We start from the raw sequence: 22,922 nt of genomic DNA on the forward strand, positions 1-22,922 counted from the left end.
TGTTTTTTCAGGGCATGTACAAGCATAAAATGACAAAGAAAACATCAGACTCTTTAGTCACTATCTCAGTGAGGGGTAGGAAAAGACTGCCATTTACCCTGAGAGTCTATAATTAAGCATACAAGGACTTTCAAGCGTGTATTTGTGTAGAGGGCCTTTATCAAATATAAAAGTCTAGGTTCCATATTTAACTTGGCCAGCTTTTTCCATAAGATATCTCTATTTATGGAGTCAAATGCCATGCTAAGTTCAATAAAAGATGTAAACAGGTGCCTTCCATCAGCTGTATATTTAGTGATAAGATGGTGTAAAACAAAGCAATTGTCTATTGTGGAGTGCCCATGTCTAAACCCAGCCTGTTCTTCCACTAGGATATTTTTCTCGATTGCCCAGTCCTCTATTTTTCTCAGGAGGTGTTTTGCATACATCTTAGCTGTTATATCAGTAAGGCTTATGGGTCTGTAATTTTTAGGGTCTTCCTCGTCTCATTTTTTGTGTATGGGAACTATGATGGAAAGTTCCCATCCTGCTGGAATATGGCCGGTGTTGTCTATGTAAGTAAAGAGTCCTGCCAATAGTGGAGCCCACCAGTCAGTGTGGGTCCTGAAAAGTTCTGGTGGTAGGAAGTCTTCTCCAGGTGCCTTATTGGGTTTCGGTGAGTGGATGATGTGTTTAATTTCTGTCACTGTTACTGGTAGCCAAGGAGGAAAATTATCAAGGGTCAGAGGCTCAGTAGTCATCTTTTCAGGATAATCCTGCTTGGAGCTGGCAAATAGGGTAGTATAGAAATCCTCCCAGACTGAAGCTGAAATGGGGATATCAAGTAGGAGCTTACACTCCTTCAACATGCCAGATACGCTATTCCAAAATATGACTGGATTAGACGCTTTTGCTGACTTTTCTAGCTCAGACCAAACTGTAGCTGTATATTGAGCCTTCTTATTGGCTGTTAGTTTCTTATAATTGTGTCTGAGCTTTAACATCTTGGCGTGATTGTTTGGGGTGGGGTTTCTTTGAACCAGATGCATAGCTGCTCTTAGGGTCTTTCTTGAGCGAGAGCAATCAAGATCGAACCAATTAGATCTTATGGGCTGTCAGTTCCTAACTGGCAGCTTATCTATTAAAAAGTTTCTTAATGTGCTGCACAAATTGGCATATCCAGTAAGGATTCTATTTGGGTCTTGAGTAGTTGTAACAACCATGTTCACCCAAGACTGGGCCTTCTCAGAGTTCATAAAATTAGAAATTGCCTTAGTATCCACCTTAGTCCATTTAAGCCTCCTGTCTTGCCTCACTTCAAGGTTAGCAAGTAACCTCTTGTCATGTGTTGTTGGCGATCGTAAATCAGAGTTACCGTAGAATTTAACTGCAATCAGTTGATGATCGCTGTCATCCCTCACGTGAACTTGAATGTCTGAGAATAAACTCATTTTGTCTGTTGAGACACATATGTAATCCAAAACACTGCTAGCATTCCCAGCATGGAAAGTAAAGGGATATGTGAAGCAGCTGCCTTTGCCTCCTAGGATGTGAAGGTTGCATGTATGTATCAGAGAGATCAGTTTGGAGCCAGCCATGTTCCTTTTAGAGTCTCTGGAGTGCCAGGGTGGGTTGTTTGTTAAGTAGCTCTCAGGTATGATACCCAAGTGTACATAATCATACAAAGAAGCCCCCCGCTAGCATTGAAGTCTCCCAGTAGGATCACAGTGGCTTTGGGATGTTTTACGTTTATCTCTATGACTGTCTTTTCTAATTGCATCCAAATATCAGAAGAGAAACAGGGAGAGGAGTATGGTGGTATGTATGCATTTAGCAGCACAACTTCAGATGATTTGTATTTGAATTTGATAACTAGGAGATAGAAGAGGTCTTCTCTGAGGACCAATTGCTGCCCTTGCCAACCCAGCTCTGCCTTAGCAAGTACACATAATCCCCCTGAGGCCCGGCCTTTTGAATAAAATTTGCGTGCTGGTATAGACCAGGATCTGAAGCCTGTTAAGTGAGCTTCCTCATCACTAGTGGTTAGCCATGTCTCTTGGAGTGCTATGATGTCAAATTTGGAGAAGAATTCCAACAGATCTCCATCTGACATTCTGTTCTTCCATCCAGCTATATTCCATGTCAATATCTGAATAGAGCTTCCTTGTTTGTTGTCAGGAGGGATGACTGGCATTGTGCTGAGTCAGGAGGGATGACTTGGCCCCGATGTTGTTTAATCTCTATGTTAATGACATCCCAGGATTTCTCCATTCTATGGATGTCCACATGCCAAAGATCCTCAACAGACATATCAATATCCTCTTGTATGCAGATGACATGGTTTTGATGGCACATTCCCAAGTAGGCCTGAGAAGATTGATGGGGAAATTTGATGCTTACTGCACTGCAAACTTCTTAAACATTAACAAATCCAAATCCAAAGTGGTGATTTTTGGGAAAAGACCGGCCAAATACAATTGGCACTTGGATGGGGACCCTATAAAACAAATAGACTCTTCTTCATATCTAGGTTTTTACAGATACAGGGCCTTGGGCTAATCATTACAAGCAAAGTTCTGCAAAGGCCACAGCAAGTTCTAAAACACTAATTAAACTACTCAGCTACAACCACCCTTGCTCTCTGCTCTCCATTCTGAAAGTCCATAAGGCAAAAGTTGTACCCGTGCTAACATATGGTGCCAAATTGTGGGGCCTATCAAAGGCCTCCTTACTTGAACAAAATCAAGCATGTTTCTTAAGAACTATTCTGGGGACCAACAGGAATACACCTGCAGCAGCAGTAAGAGCTGAAACAGGCACCCATTCCATTTACAGTCTATCAGTAACCAACGTCTTCAACTACTGGTGGAGGATTCTCCCAATGGAACATGATAGACTACCCAAAATGTGCCTTGAAGAACAGATGGGCACACCTCAACCCTCCACATGGATCAACCAACTTCTCCAAACTATCGCATTCCTCGGCCTTTCATCACAATACGTACTTTCAGCCGGAGACCAGGTCAAGGCAATATTCAGACAAAGAGTCTTGGATGTTAATGCCCAAACAGACATTGAGTCACTTGCACACAATAGGGCGTTGAAATGGCTGGCCAAGAATAAACTGTCCTTTCAAATAGAAAAGTACCTGACAATGGGTCTGACGCAATACCATAGGATAGCTCTTACTAGAGCAAGATTTGAGCAGTTAGATTCTATGGTCAAATACGGACGATTTCACCAAGTGCCTTACCATGAGCAGACGTGTTTGTGGAGCACCCGAAGTAGAAGACATTGCACATGTCCTATTTAACTGCCAACTATATGCCCCAGCAAGGGCTCAGTGTCTCCAGACATTAATTGACAGAACCACATACTGGGATCGTAACAAAAGACTATGTTACTTCCTCCAGGGCACAAATACGTATATGGTCAATAGAACTGTTAAGTTTATAGTTAGGGCTGTCCAACTGAGAACGCAATTTATAGAACTCATCGGGGTGGCATGTAAAGGTGACGAATTCATTTAAATTCACATTGTTTCTGTATTTTATCACTTGTTTTATCACATCCTGCATTTTTATCTTACAATTTTATCTCTATTTTATCTTACCGTATTTTATCGTATTTTATCTCAACATAGTATATTCTAGTTAATTTTACTGTTTTTAGCTGTTTTATGGTATCACATTTTATATTTGATATTTTATAGTGGCTGATGCCCAGCTTTCTGATATGGTCATTTGACTAATCAATAAAGTTATTCAAAGCATACAAGGAGGGATTTTTAGAACAGTGTTTCTCAACCCTGGCAACTTTAAGACGGGTGGACTTCAATAAACAAACAAATAAATAAGTAAATCCCCCCGCCAGCAGAAGAATGAGAAGAATGGCCTTTTTATTAAGGACTAATGATGGCTTTAGTCATCTGCTCTCTTAAGTGCCATCCTGATAAATCTGACTTAATGATCCAGCATTTCCAAGCTTATATCTTTCTTTCTCTTGGATGTGGAACGGGCAACCTCTTCAGCCTGCCAGCATCCCCTACCTCAGCCAAGATGACTAGGGCTAATGGGAGCTGAACTTCAATAAAATAAGGATGGATGCATGTTCTCTACTTCTGTTTTAGTTTGACTTTTTGCTTACCTGGCTTCATTTTTAATCATGAAGGATGGGAAATAAGTGTTCCTAATTAAACTTTATTCCAGTCTTAAATATTACAGACTAGGCCAGCCCTTCCCAATCTGGTGAGCTCCAGAAGTCTTAGATTTCATTTTCCAGAAGTCCTAGTCATCATGGCCTAAAGCTGTAAATTCCGTGTGTCAAAAAATAACTAAAGCCAATAAAACAGAAAATGGTGTCCTTGCATTGCTTTGAATGGCGCTTATTCTGAATACCTGGAAGAAGTGTGAAGGGCAATGGAAGAGCCATGAAAATAAATACACGGAGGCAATTACTAAGGCAATTACATAGACTCATTTGCTTCACTGTAAAGGCAATTCTGACCTTAAATGTGCCTTTCAGTTTAATAGAAACCTGAGTGTTTACAGATCCAGAGTTTCTAGTCTTACACTTCTGATGAATACGTTATTTTTCCTTAGCATGAGTCACTAATATGAATGTAATATTTTGTGGAAGTGTTAATCTTTCAGACTCCTTTAATGATTTTGCAACAAGCATTTTCCTTATTTTCATGAAAGGATGCCAGCACCAGTTTGGCTAATATCTGTACTTGCATGCATGTGTTTATTGTCCCAAACACTGTATACTTAACTGATTCCATTCTCCTCTATTATTAAAGAATAACAACAGGAAACTAATTATCTCATTTAGCTTCCATTTGTCTCCCAAGCTATTAATCTCCATGAGGATTACACTGATGCTCTGTAAATTGTAATTAAGAACAGAAATAGGGAATACTATGTTATATTAACAAATTTAAGGCTCAAAATCTTTGCATACATTGAAATGAAGATTGTGATGATAGAACAGGAAAAAAGGAGGTGAGCAGTCTTTAAAACGGTTTCAAAGCTGCAAAGTATCCAGCAACCAATCTTAAGTATTATTTTACTGGTGATGTTTTATATGTTTCTAAGAGTCATTTAGAAGCTGACTAAAATATTAACAGCATCACCTGACCTATTGCTACTGGAAGTAAATCCCATTCAATTCCAAGGCCTAGTCCTAGATTAACTGACAAAGAAAGAAAAAGCTGCAAGTGTAGCACCTAGTCAACTTTCACTGGTTTGGGTCTGAGGTAACGGTTTGTGGGAATGACCTTGGGAGACAGGGGGAAGAGACACAGCCAGAGAATGCTTGGATAAGAGGCAGCTTAGCCCACCAAAAGAACGTGGGCATGGCAAATGTGTCAGAAGGGACTCTTTATTGTGAGGTTACTTTAACAGAATCTTGCAAGTCTGAAAGATTCCATTAAAGTAACCTTACAATAAACTGGAATTAGTTCATCTGGGTGTGCTTCTTGTCTGGACTACCTCGCAAGGCTGACATCAATCTTGCAAGTCTGAAAGTACATTTCTCACCTGTCACTTTTACAACCCAAGAAACTAAGGAGGGAGCCTTCTGAGACGTTTGCCATGTCCATATTCCTTCTGTGAGCTAAGCCACCTCTTATCCAACTCTTCCCCTGGCTGTGGCTCCTCCCTTGTCTCCAAGGCCATCCCATTATACCATTACGTCTGGATAGCGCTGGGTGGGATTTGCCCATGGACTACCAAGGCTGACGGAGAGAAAAAGCTTGTTTGCTGCTTTCACCTCCTCTCTTAGCTCTGTCCTCCTTACAGAATATGGAGTGTAAGTGAAAGACAGCCTCTTTGGAGAGGCTTATTGTGTATTTTTGCCAAATTAAGCAAAATGCTCCATGATTCTAAGAGAGCCCCAAATGGGGTTAAGCCAGAAAACCATCTAATGATTGAACTTACTTTCCTAGCACTCTGGAAATTGAGTGCTAATATCACAAATCATTCTGCCTTTATATACAGAGCATTATATGAGAAACACTAGAGTGGTGCCAGCATGAATTCTGTCTAATCTGAGTGGTTAATTTATTGGATGCTTTATGTGTCACTGTTGTGCCATACCCCAAAATATGGGTTTGTATTACCATAGCTACTCCATAAATAATGCAAAGATGGCTGTGCACATCCTAATCAGCTTCCTCTCAACCAGTGTCAGGACAAACAACTGACCATCCAAACAAGTAGTCCATCTCACTGTACAGATACAGTTCAAGCTACCCTGGACTTTACTCCTGCTTTAAGGGACATTTCATCATTTCAGAGTGCTCTTAAATCTATCACTTAATTTGAAGCTGAGTTGGTGTCTCAGAGAAGTTAAAGTACTTTTGCCAGGTTGATGTCCCAACTGCAACTCTCCTGAGTCTCAACCAGCAACATCCAAGCTTACTACTGCTCTGCAATGTACAGCCTTGAATGATCTCTTCAGAAGATGCGAAACATGTTGTGCAAGGCTGCTTTCTGACACAAATGATTTATAATGCATTTTATGCATTGTGGTTTAAAAATTGCTGTAATGACTTTCTCAGCACAATTCTTTGTGCTGGCATAAAAGTCTTATAAAGCCATCCCAACCTTTGTTATTGTGTTTATGGATATGAGTATAGTTGAGTGTGCAATCGATCTTGGTATTAATACACTCTTTCATGAAATGCATCTATAAAAATATTACAGACATCCATAAAAATAAATAATGTTTCATTAAGTTGATGAATGTGTCTCTTAATTTGACAATAATGTTTTAAGTAATAACTTTGAAAGTCATTGACGGTTTTTTTTTAACCTAGTATTTTTTATTTTACTTTATTCTTTATTTTTTTAGAAGTTTACAGAATATGAACATAGTACCAAAATATACCATTTTAATGTTTACAGTAATGTTTGATTAACTACATTAACTGTAATAATCAGTTTTGCAGTAAAATCAGGTGAATTACCTAAGGAATTAATCTGATCAGTAGTGGATTTTATTTCTGTGATTCAGATCTGTTAGTGGCCATAACATGAGAAAGCACATTCTCATCTGCAAAGCAAAATTAATGTTCTATAAGATAAACCACAGAATATAACCACATTAAAAATTTAGCAAGCATCTTGTCTTCTTGTCACAAAAAATGTAGAGTTTTGAGGTTCAGATCCACTTCTGTTTTGCATTTAAACTGGATAAACAAGGAAAATAACTTGTCACTTAGGACTTTTTCACTCTGCAGACTTACACTATTGGACTCCTATGCATAAATCAACTGGAAATGAAACCTGCTTTTGAAATCCTTTTCTGTATTTCAACCCTTTCCTCTATTTTGCCATGGAAATAGTCTGGCGTTCTGTCCAGACTGTGCTTTTCACATCCTCTGCTTCTTTACTTGCCCCACCCATGCCAGGAAAGGAAGTGCCCTTCATTTCCATGGGCTGGTCTTTGAGGACATGCAGTTTCCACTGATAGACCTTTTTTCATGAGCTGCTGTCTGCTCATTCCCCCTTGTATTTAACACTTTCCTCCTCTATCATCTCCACCACCGTTTTATCATTCTTATGGTCCCTTGAGCTAGAAGAAGAACATGACAGAATTTCTGTAAGTTTCACCTGGTTTAAAACAAAGGAAAGGTCCACCATTCCATTAGTTAACTTGGCAAAGGAAACAAAAAGGTCCACTGATGAAATGGAGGGGGGAAAATGACATAGGTTCACCAGCTGAGTCCCTTCAGAAGTGGGAAGGCAGTACAGAAGCTCAGTGGTACAAAACAAAATGGCCTTTGAGGGCATTGGTCAATCATCACAGAGGAGGGAGCATTCCTGTCACAGTGCACAGGAGTGCCAGTTGGAGTAGAGCTGTTTACTTACAATGAATTGAAGCATAGAAACTGGACAGTACTGCTTGTGCCAGTCCAAGCCAGGAAATAATACTTTTGAGATATAGCAGGAAGATATTGGAGGTTGCTTTCTTGGTGGGCTGTGGGCTGATAGAGGACAACACCGTGCATTCCTGCCTTCAGGAAACACTCATGCTGAGATAGCCTAGGCTGCAGATTAGACTGGTGAATCTGTTTCCTGTAAAAGGGATGTTTCTGACTGGCCAGACCTCAACTACAGTATAATCACTTCTTTTTGTAAGCGTAGGTTTTGAAAATATTTTGAAATATTTATCCTGGAAAATGCAGTGTAGCAAGAAAAACAATGTGTCTGTGCCATTGCTGGGGAACATGAACAGGCTGATGCTACTGTACTCATCTTAGTATTTGACTGTCCTTGGCAAGAACAAAATGATGGATTATAATAGGAGTGTGCACTGGATTCAGACAAATTCCAATTTAATTTGAATTGATTCAGATATATTTGTTAGAATTATCCCTGAAACTAAGTTGGATTATTCTGAACTGGACTGTATTCACTTCAAATGGAGGCCTTCTGCAGCTTATTTAGCACAGATGCAGCAGTTTGACACAGTCTTTCTGCAAAAAATGATGCCATCCTTCCTGTTGCTCATTTATGAGGTGGTAATGACACAAGAGAACCAGCTTGGGACTAGAACTCATGGGAAACTGTGAGTTCTAGTCCCACCTTAGGCACAAAGCCAGCTGGGTGACCTTGGGCCAGTCCCTCTCTCTCTCAGCCCTAAGAAGAAGGCAATGGCAAACCACTCCTGAAATTATGCCAAGAAAACTGCAGAGACCAGTCACCCTGAGTCAACAGTGACTCGAAAGCGGGGGGAAAAAAGGACACAAGAAGTGAATTTAATTTAAACTGAATACAGCTTAAAATTTAATTAACACCTAGTCATAGCCAGTACAAAGGGATAGATTATGGATTTGGAGCAAATGGTAGAAGACAAATACTCAGCATTTTCCAAACAAAAATCCAAAACTGCACTCCTAGATCCCACAAACTCCACCAAACCATTATTTCTGGAAAACAGACCTAACAAAACCCACCAAATTCTAGAAAAATCCTGTTACATTACTCCAACATCCCTCCTAAAGCACTTTGACTGGAGAGTCCTGCTAATATGATTCACTGTGCATTGAAGGCAAAGCTGCCTGCATTAAAGCTACATCATCTTCTCCCCATACGGAAATTTTCATGGTATGGAAATCTTGGGAAGCGTGAGAAGGCTGATATTTACTGAACACTGGACTTACTCATATCATGAGGAATAATAGTACGTTCCTTGCAATGTATTGAATTCTTTTGATTCCAGGTCAGAGCGGTATCCAAACGGATGTTGATAGATTGTTTTTCTGCAATGTCTTAGCCCTTCACTTCTGAGTTGTGCAAGTTTGTTGTTTGCCTGAGGGTTGCCTCAGTAACATACACTGTATTTCTACAAATTCAGTTCCAAAAAGAGAGACTTTAAAGTCCCCTTGAGAACAATCAGCTTTTGGACCAAAGATCCTAAGCTATTTATGCCATAAGATCTTTTGTCCTAAAACCAACATTGTCGAGAACCAGGGCAGAATATAAATGCTAACTCAAACTGTAACTTTAATAGCAGAGTAAATGTTGCAGTGTTAGTTAAGTGAGAACTGGTAAAAATGTACAATTGTGACCAAATAGGTAAAGCAACATTGGCAAATGGTTTCCTTTTGGTCTCCTGGTGACTTTAAAAAAAAAAAAATGAAAATCCACTGACATCCTTTTACAGGTGAATCAATGCTTTGACTGTACTTTTGAGCTGAGATTAAAATCTAATGGCATGAAAATGGCATGCTTTCCTGCTCTGGGGGCTCAGCAGAGCCCTGCACACAGGGAAAGAGGGAAAGAGAGACTGCCATTCCTGTGCCTCCCTCTTTTGCTATACTGGGGCATTTAATAAGAGTGCTCGAATGTCATGATGTGGAAGATTAACATCTTAAAGGGTTACTGCCCCCCCCCTCAATTCTTTGTGCCTGGAAAAAGACAAAACTCCTTTTCTACTTTTTATTGTCCCTTACCAGTAATATACAGGTGGTGTTTTTGCAATGGGGAGCTTATTTTGGGTGACATGGATCAACTTAGAGAGACAACATTTAATTTTTATGAGTCTCCTATCATTTGAGAAAAATAATTCAAGTTCTTCCTGACATCTGATTTTTTTCTGATTTAATTTTGGAAGAATTCTTAAGTTGCTGCTTTTTAAAGTCCCTGCTTACCATCTGCAGTTTTTAGAAATATTACTATGCGTAATGCAATCCTGGGAGAAATAATTTTGGAAGAAGTGCTTTCTGGGGCACCAGATATAGCAATGGCAATAAATCATGCCTCCCCCAAGCAACACTGGACAAATAAACAGATGTGAAATTCAGCTTGTTTGCTGGAAAGGAGTTATGTCCTATTCAGTGGGGCTTCCTCCTTCAAAAGTTGCTGGGTTCCAATTCTCATCATTTCTGGCCATCAGCTCTGTTAGATGAACCTGATCAGAACCAGAATTCAACAATATCAGGAAAATCAGTTTTCCTTCCATAGCCTTACCCAGCTAAACATCATTTGCATTCTTCAACTGAACAGTCTGAGCCTTTGGCTAAATCACACTTGGAAAGTAAAGCATCCGCTTATTTTTTCTTTCTTGCTTTTCCTTAAACCCTAAAGAGCCTGAGTCTTTTTTTTTTCACTTATATATCCTACAGAGAAATGTTAAAACAAAAATATTTCAAACAGATTCAAGCATTTCTGACTCTGTTTGGTGGGGTAGTGATGAAGTTGTCCAGTAGGTGGCTGGCATGCCCCAAAAAACAGGCAGGAAGCTTGCCTGTTGAAGGAAGCTTGCAATATTGTGCAAAGTAAAGCAAGCGCTGCTGACGTTCCAAAGATCCTACCTCTAGCATTTGTGTGTAAAAGAGCTGCTCCTTACTTTTGCTGTAAACACAGCCTTCAAATGCAGGCTGAAAAGATGAGGAAGGCAGCAAGGACCAACTGTTCTTGCAAAATGTAATCTATATATTTTGGCAGTGAAAGCTGCATAGATCTTGGACCTGGATAGCTTTGCATTGATGGCATCTCTTGCTCTGTACAAACTAAGAAAATATTTATTCACCATCCTAACTCATAGAGAAACGGAAGAGTTTTGGAAATGAAACTATGTTGATACTTGCTCATTTGAATAAGCATATTTATTATGAGTGTCTTTCCTAGCGACATCCCATATACCGCTTCTGTCAATAATCACCGAGGAAGGAGGACAACAACTCAAAATAATTTGTGCATGCTTTTTCCTTTTCACTTGAACATCCATTTTCTAGCCAAATCCCGAGAATGGCTGAGGATTGCATTTTTCTAGATATGGAATTCAGTGACTTTATTCTTTGTAATGTCTCTACTGATCAACATTCAAATTTCTCTCTCTCAGGCGAGGACTTGTTTTATTACAGATTCCTCTATGCAATTCCGGCTATTTATGGGTTCATCATTTTGACTGGGCTGGTTGGCAATATCACCCTGATCAAAATCTTCTGTACGGTAAAGTCCATGAGAAATGTCCCTAATTTGTTCATTTCCAGTCTGGCTTTTGGAGACTTGCTCCTTTTGATCACCTGTGTTCCTGTGGATGCTAGCAGATACTTGTCTCCTGAATGGCTCTTCGGTCGAGTGGGATGTAAACTTATCGCTTTCATCCAGCTTACTTCAGTGGGGGTGTCAGTTTTCACCCTCATGGCTCTCTCTGCAGACAGGTAAGTGTCTTTCTGAACATTGCTTGAGATTCAGTTGTGTGGTCTGAAGCCAAACATGAGTTGCAGTCCTTTTAAAGTGACTGAAATGTAATCAAGGAAAAGATTATGACTAATTTACAGTGACAAGCCAAGGAAATCATGCTTGATTGCTTAGAATCATCACTTAAAGCTACATGTAAAACATGATGAGAAAGTTAACTTTCCAAATGAGAAGGCTGCTATAACTTTTAACTTTAGTGCTCTTTTTGGTGCTGAACCATCATTATAATGTAATTCAATGCAAGTTTATTCAAGATAAACTCTTCAAGTTCAATGGGATTTACATACCTAAAAGTATAGATTTAGAGTTATGGCTTTAAATTGCTTTTAACATTTTTAAGCCAATGCAAATAACTTTCATGAACACTTGATAGACCAAGAGATGGAATATTATTATTTACTCATTTCATTTTTAACTAAAAAACCAAGAAATATCCTAAATGTTTTTGTAACATTTAAAATGTATTGTGCTGGAAAAAAGTGAGGTTTCCTTACGGACAAACCTATTTAAGATCATTTACACTAACAAGTTTGTAAATTGTATTTCCCTGTTGTGATGAGTTGAGTTAAAACCTGCATTCACCTATTTTTCTGTAAATCTTAGGTGTTTAATGAAACTCTTGGTCACAGAAGGAACAGCTTTATTTGGTGCTAAATGCTTTTGTTTCAGATATTTGGAATGAATGGTGTAGAACAAAAGGAAGCAGACTTTGTGCATCAGTCTTTTTTCTTGACTTTGCAGAATTTAAAAAGTTCTTAAGCTATTTTTATAAAAGATTTCCTAAAAAATGGTTGGCGTGTACCTGGAGCAGGGAGAACAGTGGACAGAACTTGAGAGAGACTCTTTAGTTAACAAATTCCTTAAGATAAATTTAACTGAATGAAGAAAAATAATCTATATTAACGAATTCACTGGGCATTTATTTAGAAAAGGAAATGAATAGTCTAATAATTTTTCCCATTTAGTTATATATGATAGATAAATAAGCTCACTGCTACCAAAACTAATTAGGTACAACCATAAAACAGTAACTTTTCATGGTTAAATTTATTTTTCTTTAAAATTATTTTTTAAAAAACATATGTCCTTTTATCACTATATTAATCATCTTGGAATTCTTTGACTAAAACAAATATGATGAAGAAATCACATCTGGCATCCTTTCAAAGTAAACTACAGGATTATTTTGGGTTTGGGTTTGTTTACTGAGCAGTATGTAAACAGCTAACTATTCTAATTTAGGGAAGAAAACTGAAAAGAGCAGCTATAGGTGAGCTGTGATTTTGTGCCCCATCAGTAGATGTCTATGAAAGCTTTTCATCCAACTCAATAATTTCATTGCATGCACAGGAGGTAGAACTGGCTCAAACAATGTAAGGACTGGTATTAAGACCATAAGGAAAGATTATTGTTTTAATTTGGTATTAGCTACAGAGTTGTTTCAAAAAGGATCATAAACAAAACATGACTAAAAATCCTTTCTACTTAATCCTATCATGTGGTCATCTGACTACATGCTTTAAACATGAAGAATGAATTTATGACTCAAAGCCTCAATGTCTCAAAACCACTAGATTATTCTTTTTGTAATAATGAAGTCCACACATAACACACACATAGCCGTCACAAAGCCATTCTACACATTATCCAGACTGAGCTGGAAGAATTCTGGACTGAGCTGTTTCCTTTGGAAGGTGAAATATCTTCTTTAGAAATACTGTTTTAAAAAAATACGAGCAAGTTGTCACTTTTCTATAAAAATAAAAAAAACAGCCAGCTGACCATAGGCAGCTTCCAACATGCACAATAAATCTGAGTGGCTTCTACAAATACGATGATCATGTGGTAGTATGAGTCTCCCATGGTCACCACAGAAGATGAAATATAGCAGTCACCCTGTAGAAAATGATAAATGTGTACATGGATTTCAGTAACTTGTAAAAATGCTACACAGAAGTTTAAAAAATTAATATTTAATATTGATATATGAGGAACATCAATTATGAAGGGAAAACAAGTGCACTAATTTTTTATTGAAATAAATTCTGATAACCTTATACTCTCCAGTCACTTGAAGAAACAGATCTGTTTCTGTATCAATCCAAAACAGAATTAGGTACACTAAAGCTTCCTTGGAGCTACAAAATGGAACTGCTGTGCATAATATATAGGGCTCCCATAATATATAGGGCTGAAAACCTATCTATACTGTACATGGAAGTCAGGGATCAACTGATCATCCTGCTCCAACATGGTGCCTTTCAGACTAAAACTTCCATTCTCCCTCACTACCAGCTATCTGACGGGCTGATGGGAGTGGTACCCATATGAACAGCACCTATATCAAAAGCTGTCCAAAGGTTCAATGGTCTCTGTGTGGGGCCTGGTTCAAGGAGAATTTCAGATGCCTGGATCTTAACACTACCTGCTAAAGGGACTTGCAAATATTGTAGCTCTTCTTGAATGGCTTGTATGGTTCACTGTATAGCAATATAAGGATGGAAGAAATAATGAAAAGGTATGGGAATGTTTCAAAAGGAAGATAGCATTATCTGCCTATGTCTCCATAAAAAATCCATGAATGAGATGGTCTTAGCAGAAGACATTCCCAGAAACCTTCTAAGCTATGTAGTCTTAGGCCTCCTGTTTATCCATTGTTTGTCTTACTTTCACTGTAATGAACTTTCACTCAATTATTCATCTGGAGCCACATTCTCTTGCTCACTGAATATGCTGGATTGGCTATTGTGTGCAAGACAGCTAGTAAGGAAGTAGTAGGACTAATCTGCACTCTGTGCTTGCCCCAGCTCCAGGATGGGCCACCTACCACTTTCAGAAGGCAGGAATGGATACCATCATGTTCTGCCTAACTTTAGCATGCTGGAAAGGTAACCTCCACTGAGTTTTTTCCTTTGCATAAAAAGTAATGTTTTGCTGGCACAACTGGAGCAATCCACTCCATCTGCTACGCTACCTATTATCTTAAATAAATGCCCTTGAACCAGTTGGCTGGTGTATGCTCTAGTGCTCTCAGCTTTCAATGGTCATTTTGTACTGGGCTGCCTGCCAAGAAAAGCTGGACTTTGTAATCCAAGTGAGAAGAAGAACTGTAAACATGTTCTGGTTTTTTATTTGTTTTTAACCAGTCCTCAAAAGACATGCCCACAGCAGGGGAAGCAATTGCTGCTTGCTTTTCTGGTGTGGATAGGAGGGGAAAAGAAGCAGAGGAATCCACACCTTGGGAGCCAGGTGAACAACCATCTAGAAAAAATACCTGGCTATCACAGTAGCCAGAATGGAACCGAGCTCTGGAAAAGGACTTTTTAAGCCAACTTCATTTCCAGCTGGTCTACACATACTGTAGGAGACAAAGAGCTGAAGGCTCAAGTGCAGAAAAGCCCTTAGACTTCTGGGCATTCTGACCTTTTCTATTGGCTGATTTCAAAATGTATCTATTAACTTGGAGAGGCAGTCTCAGTGTTAACTTTAAAAAGAATTTATGAATAGAACTGAGCCTTCTATTTCTGAAATTAAACATCCTTGAAAATACTAGTTTTAACTTGATGATTAAATGTGGTTCCGGCAAAACTTTACTAAAGGATGATAGTCCAGGATCTCATATGGAAAAATAAGATTCCCTTGAGTCTGAGATTGTACTATAAACTACTGTGAATAAATTGATGCTGCCAGAAAATTAGAACCAAGAATAAAGTACAGACACATTTTTCAAAATTATAAAATTATGAAAATTAAAAAGAAGATAAATAATTACAAATGATAGTATTGGTGAAGGTGGTGGCTGAAAATTCAGACATTCTGGTATCAGAGAGTAAAATGGATGTTATAAGCAAAAAATAAATTAATGTTGTCTATACTTTGTACATAAAAAGAAGTGAAAAGTTAATTTAAAATGGATTTGAATTAACATAATCATATATTTATTTTTAATTGTGGAACTTATTTTTCAAGAATTGCTAAAGTACTGTATAATGGTGTATGGGATGTGTTGCAGATGTGTGTATGTTGACCCTTTGCCAGAGACATTTAATCTAAATAGTTTCCAATTAATATGTCGACTGCAAGCTGTATTTCCCAATAGCTGAATATTTGTTGTGTTGAAACAAAATTGAAAGATAAAATCTGCTATACAGATTGAGTTCTGAGTTATTGTCACTTATCAGATAGAGAGATTGTGAAAAAGTTAACTTTATTTACTTCTGTGAAGATATCAGGTCAATTATATTACCACTATTACAAAGTTCTTATCCCCCATATCTTAGAAATGTTAATCCAGAGGTGTAATACAAAGTATCATGTATACTTTAAAATCCATTTTGTGACTCAGATGTGAATTATCTATTAATAGAATAATGAATCTACCAAGGAAACATGGTCAAGTGCCTGTAAAAAATATCCAGACATAATAGGCCAGTGGTTCTCAAAGTGTGGTCTAGGGACCCCTGGTGGCCCCCGAGAGCCTTTCAGGGGGTCTGCGAAGTCAAATAAATATTTTAACATTTCTAAGTTTTAGTTTCTGATATAGTACATATTGATAGATATAATCCATCTATTATATCTATCGATATAGTAGATATAAACCAATATCTACCAATGTTCTTTGGAGTCCTCAGTCATTTTTAAGAATGTAAAGAGGTCCCAAGACCAAAATGTTTGAGAACCACTACAATAGGCAATGGGAGCTAAGTAAAAGTATTTTTCTTTTGCAAATACCTCATTGAATATACAGAGAATAATTACAGTTTGTGCACTAAAGCATATTTTCATGCATAAATCATACTAGATGGACTCAAACAAATGAGGAGAGAATATGCAAGCCACCACTACCACCTCAAAACCAAAACTATTGAATTATTTTGCAAGTAAAGAAGTAAGTAAGGGAAATATGAATGACTGTGAATTCTAGTCCACCTTAGGCATGAAAGCCAGCTGGGTGACTTTGGCCAGTCATTGTCTCTCAGCCCAAATCATCTCATAGGGTTGTTATTGTGGGGAAAATAGGAGGAGGAAGGAGTATTAGGTATGTTCTCTGCCTCGAGTTATTTATAAAAATAATTAAGGTGGGATAAAAAAATCACACACACACACACACACTTGGAAAAAATGAAAAATAACACGATTCATATATTGATATGAGTAATAAAAACCTAATATTAGAACTCAAGAAAAGTCAGTGTTCAACATCAGTAAGCTTATAAGTAAAATAGAATTTAATTCTGGGAATTAAAAAATGAAGCTAAACAAAATCAAGAGGCATGATTAAACTTAAATGTTGCCATCTGGATAGAAATGGTTCAGAGAACAATATCCACATGGCTTTAACATTTCCCTAATTATCAAGGGGAACACAAACATTCTTGCCTGTTAAGCTCAGCAAGATTATGAGGTTCCAGCCACAGTTGATGGAAATATTGCTAGGCATTCAGTAAAGTAACCAGAACATACAGTCCTTTACCATAGATCACTCCTGAAATTTGACTGCTGTGGCCCAGATAAGGCAATATAGACATTATTTAAAGCATTTTAAATACAGGTAGTCCTCAGTTAGTGCGTCATTCAGCAACCATTCAAACTTAATGACGGTGCTGAAAAACTAGAGTTATGATTGGTCCTCGAACTTACAGCCATTGCAGTGTCCCCGCAGTCACATGATTGTGATTTGGGCACTTTGCAACCAGCACACGTTTACGATGGTCACAGCATCCCACAGTCACATGATTGCTATTTGTGAGCTTCACAGTTGGCTTCCGACAAGCAAAGTCAGTGGGGAAGCCGGCGGGAAGTCGCAAGTCGTGGTCACATGAGGTCTCACTTAATGATTGCAGGTGATTTGCTTAATGACTGCAGCAGAATTGACGTAAGTCAGCTGCTGTCATGTGATGTTTCATTTAACAACTGCATCGCTTAGAGATGGAATTGCCAGTTCCATTTGTGGTTGTTAACTGAGGACTACCTGTACTTCATTGTTAAGCTGTCAGCAAAAAGTGAACAGGCCCTGCCCTCAGATACACAGACTAAAAAGACATATCACAAAGGAAATGGAGATGGGACAGAATGAAACACAAGATTGCAATAATCGCACAATTGTTTTTATTTTCCATTACTGCCCTGTATGTACTCACTTCCTATTGAAAGCCTTTAAAATTGATCATTTATTTATATATTATATTAATATCCTGCTTTTCCTCTGAGAGCACAATGTGTTATACATCTAGTACCTTCCTCTCCACCTCATAACAACCTAATGAGGTAAACTGAACTGAGAGACAGGACTGACCCTTAATGAGTTTCCATGGTTGTGGGTAGATAAATCCTTGGTCCACACCCCAGCCACTGCACTATACCTTACTAGCACAGGGTTTGTACTGGGAAGCTGAACTGAATTAGCAGTAAGAATCCTACAACAACGCATTTCTTATGCTTGAAGAAATATTAATTCACACATTAAGATATTTAAAACTTATATTACAGCAGAGTGTTCTTGCCAGAATCTTGAGACGGCATTGCCAGTATCTTCGTATGACATGCCATATTGTGCCAGTTGATAGAGAAGGCGCAGAAAAAGCAAGGAATTTATTTTGGGAAAAAATGGTACTGATCAATATTTTTGGAAGACAGTAACTGTGTCATCCAGCGATTTGGATCTAGGCTATGAATCTACAGGGATGCACAAGGGGAATATCCCTTGAAAGGTAAAAACAGGGATTACCTGTTGAGGAGAGAGGCAGAATGCCAGATATCAGTCATGCTCTTCTCCTCTCAAGAGAAGATCAGTGTTGAAAGCATCTATTTGGCAGTGGACACATGGAACAGAATCAATATTGTGAAGCTGTAAAAATGTCTAGGAGTTTGCCTTTTCAGACATATCTCAATTTGATTACTTCCTGCTTCTAAGCTACTTTATTGAGCTATTGAGTGCTTTTAAGGTCTCCATTGCAAACCTGCTATCTGTGGAGACTTTATGTACATTCAAGGCCTGGATTATTACCTGCCAAAGCAGCTGATACAGGGAAACACACAATGAGCCTACTATGGATGAAAAAAAAAAAAATCATTCTGTGTCAGTTGCACAGGTGTTTATGGGTGTTCAGCCTCTTGATTTTTCAAAAGCCACAAAAACACACATCTAGATTTTTACTCAGGTCTCTCTGAACATACTGTATATATTTCCTAGCGTACTCATTTTTGTGTGCAGTTTTTGATCCAACAGCTGGATGCAAAATTCAAGATGAATGAAATTCATAACATAATTGTTTTCCAATCTGCACTTTAATCCAGGAAATGTGAGTTTGGTTTGTTGCAGTGGGAATAACTTTTATGTCTAGAGCTAAAATCCTTCAAAGACTTAGCTTGAGAGGCAGACTGGCAGGGCAAATCTTCCTATTACACTTCAGTGTTTACAGCCGTTCAAGATGGGACAGACCAGAACTGACTCCACAAGTTTGACTGGAATTCTACTTTATTGATACAGGCTACAGTATCAAAATCTTGAAGGCTTGGCTACCTTCTTTTGTTCCCTCCCTCTTATACCCCAGAGATTTAGGATGGAGCCAGACTGAGCTTCTTGTTAATGTTTTCTTTGTTTCCCAAGCTTAAAGCATGTTTTTGTACATGTTGCTGAAACAGTCTCTGCATAGTTTCACCAAGATCTTCTCTGTGGTTCTCTACAAGCGATCAGCGCTTAGAAGTTGGCCATTGCAAATTGAAATCCTCATTCATCCATTAAGTTCACAGGGTGATCCATGAGCTAGTCCTTCATTCTGCTTAACCTACCTTATTGGGTTGTTTTGAATATAAATGTAATATTTTTATTACATTTTGTTTTACGTTTAGAATAATCCTTAATCCATATATGCTTGTGACTGGGCACCAAGAAACAACTTCCCTAAAGTTCTGAATAAAAACAAAGACTTTCCCCAACAGTAAAGGCTGTTAGAGTAAGTTCCTAGAAAGTGGCTTCCCAGTGATCGTTGCTCAGTAGGCTTTATTGCATCCCATGCTTGGCCTAAATTCAGCTAGACGTGATTGTCTTGCAGAAACTGACATCCTGCATTGCTCGCACGGTCACCAGTGGATGAGGCTTTGGGGTTTGCACTGCTTCCTCTTTCTGATAAGAGACTCAGCACAAACACCACAGTGCTCCGAATTGAAAGCAGAGGATTCAAGTGCTACAGATCTCAGAGCTATTTTGCAGCATACATTTATCCTTCTGCGAAGTAAATGGCATTTGTGGCTGTAGGCCAAAGGGCTCATTGCGTGCACTGTGCAAGGAAGGATAAATGTTTACATCGACAAATCAGGAGTAGATGTATTAAGTGTTTATCCAAAATGCCTACCAATTCCAAGAACGAACCAAATCTTCCCTGTCAGAACAAAATAAACATGGAATGGAATTATAACACCAAGTCCAGCTTCCAGAGTAGGAGAGTAGGGCTGTGGATTGGAGAGTAGGGCTGTGCATAGAATTAGCCTCATTTGAGGAAGGCATCATCATTATTTATTCCTGGATACTATTTTCAGGCCAAAGGTTCAAAACCAGAATAAAGGATGTCAAGAGGCAGATATATACCAAAGTAGTGTATATGTATCCAAGTAGCTTATTTACTGCACATACCTGCAGTCATTTTAGTTTGATTCTCTAGCAATATTCCCCAAACAAGTGCCCTGAGCTAAAAACCTCATAATCCTGAGAAATGATTCCTATTGGCCATGTTGGCTGACAATGATAGCAACTGTAGTCTAAAAACTTGGGAGGGGATCAGCTTGGGAAAGCTGTTCTATAGGGAAAAGCTATAGCACTCATTAAGTCCTACAGCACCAGAAGCTATACAGTTATACATCTTCACCCCTGGCAGAGCAGGCAATGTCGTTTCGGAGCTGACCCAGTGCCTGGAGGCTGTGAGGGTCTAGATAGTAGGGGAACAGGGTCTGGATAGTGGACGAACCAGCTCTGACTCAACCCTAGCAAGATGGAGTGGCTTTGGGTTTAGTCCCCCTGAATCCAGAGAGGTGTCATATTTGACTTGTGATGCAGTAGCACCTCCCAGACAGAGCTGGTGCACAATTTGGGAGTCTTTTTGGAATCGCAGCTCCTGCTTGAGAGCAGATGGCAGCTGCGGCTAGCGGGGGCTTTGCACAGATCTCTCTTGTGCCAGTTATGCTCATTCCAGGATCAGGAAGCCTTGCTCACAGACTCTCATGTCTGGGTTACTTCCTGGTTGGATGACTGCAGTGCACTCTATATGGGGCTGCACTTGAAGACCATTTGGAAATTAGAACTGCTCCAGAATGCAGTGTCACATGCAGTTTTGAGAAGGATTATTTGCAACTTTGGAGTGAAATGTCATTAATACGTTGATATTTAGTTCTGAAAATAGAAATGAAGTGAAAATAGAAGTAAAGGAGTGAATGTTGTTACCCACGCTCCAAAGTTCGCCTTATGGTCGCTCACTCACTCGCTCACAGCCTGCTGATGCAGGCGGATCTTGTCAGCCCCCTTGCTTTCTACCTGGGTTTTCCAGATAGGTGCAGCTAGAGCAAACAGACACACAGTCCTGGTCAACAGCCGGGAAATAATTAGGAACACACACAAATCACTTTCAACCAAACACTGAGGCACATCAGGTTCTTTGGAATACATGGAGACCCAGTGAATTTAAAGTAGCAGCAAAACTTTACTGGTTACAATGTACATTGGCTCTTTCTCACACGTACACAGACACTCATCCGCACTTACCCACGTCCTTCTCAGCTAGGCTGCCAGGCACTAGCTAGAGGGACTGAAGCCCCCAAATCTGGATCCAAAGACAACTCAAGAAGTGGGCGGGCTTTAGGACCCCTTTTCATCCCCAAAAGTTCTTGCTTGGTTGATTAGCTGGGATTGGGAGTTTGCCATGTGCTCAGGCCCAGCTTTCTTTGTCTGGTTCAGGCAACATTTTTTTCCTTTGTTCCTTAACAACTTGTTTCTTTCTTATGTACCTCGCCAAAGGTATCTTTTAGACAAGATTCCTGGCTTTTTGTCCTCTCTGCTTACGTGCCTGCTTCATCTTTAGTTATGGCAGCTTCAGCCTAGTCTCACAGTGTGAAAGAAAAGGCTCAACCCTAACAAAGACAAGATGGAACTGTTAATAGTTTTGGGAACTTTGGGATTTGATGGGATACATGTTCTGAATGAGGTTGCATCCCCCTCTTATGGACCGATTTGTGGCCTAAGGATCCAATTTGTCATTGAGGCTGGACAGCAATATAACATTAGCGAAGAAGAAAACCTTTTGCCTGCTTTGAATTATGAACTGGATGCATTCCTGCCTGGAGGAGACCTGGCTGCAAGGATATAGGATGCTAGTGACTTTATGGTATATTACTGTTACGTACTTTTTGTGGGGTAGCCTTTGAAGACAATGTGAAAATTGCAGCTGGCCAGAAGTGGTAGCGTGAATGGTGCATATTGGAGTTCCCACATGTATCCATGTTGAAATTGCTATACTGTTTGTCTTTCTAGCCCAATTCATGGTGCTCATGATGGGATTAAAAGCCTTTGATCTTAGGCAAGAGTGGGGAATCCCTGACTCATGTGCTGTGTATTTTCTAAAACTCTGAAATTTTGCTGCAATTTCTTTTCTTATTTATTTATGAAACATATATGGCCACCTATTTATGTACCATTCTGGGTACCTCACAACAACAACAATAAAAACATATGAGAAACAATAAAAAAACCAAAATCCAGAAAACAGCTTTCCAGCCTTACCCTATCCCCATGCTTGGGGAAAGAGACAGCTTTTTATCGCCTTCTGGAAGGCTAGAAAGCTGGAGCCCTGCCAAATCATGGGGAGGGCATTACACAGACCATTACTGAGAAGGTGTACTTCCTAGGTCCACTAGATGGCAATATTTAAGGGAAGGGAGCTGGAGTGTGCCCACCCTATCTAACCTGGTGGAAGGGGCAGATACCCTCAAGGAGAGGCAGCAAGGTGTTTTCTTTGACTAACAGAGAACTAGATGGCCATTCATGTAAAACCTATGAAGAATCATGGAAAGTGCTTTTCCACAGAATCATAGCATGACAGAGCTTGAATTGAATATATACGTCTTACCTAGTCCACCGCTTCTCCTTTCTTAGTTATCTCACTTTGATCCATGGCTGAATCAAGGTCATGAAGGGCCCTGGTGGACCATGATGATCTCTCTTATCTAGCTCTCAACTCTAAA

At 39.2% G+C, this 22,922-nt stretch overlaps 1 protein-coding gene across 1 annotated transcript in view; it reads left to right on the top strand.

The window, feature by feature from the left end:
• The first annotated feature begins 10,802 nt into the window (after nucleotides 1-10,802).
• Nucleotides 10,803-22,922, top strand: part of GRPR (gastrin releasing peptide receptor) — a 31,903-nt gene continuing 19,783 nt past the window's right edge. Inside the window, exon 1 of the mRNA XM_063305129.1 lies at nucleotides 10,803-11,653. Within this exon, the coding sequence (XP_063161199.1) occupies nucleotides 11,238-11,653 (416 nt within the window). The 5' untranslated portion in view covers nucleotides 10,803-11,237. The remainder of the gene's footprint in view (nucleotides 11,654-22,922) is intronic.

The sequence above is a fragment of the Candoia aspera genome, chromosome 5, assembly GCF_035149785.1.
Source record: "Candoia aspera isolate rCanAsp1 chromosome 5, rCanAsp1.hap2, whole genome shotgun sequence".
NCBI lineage: Eukaryota > Metazoa > Chordata > Lepidosauria > Squamata > Boidae > Candoia > Candoia aspera.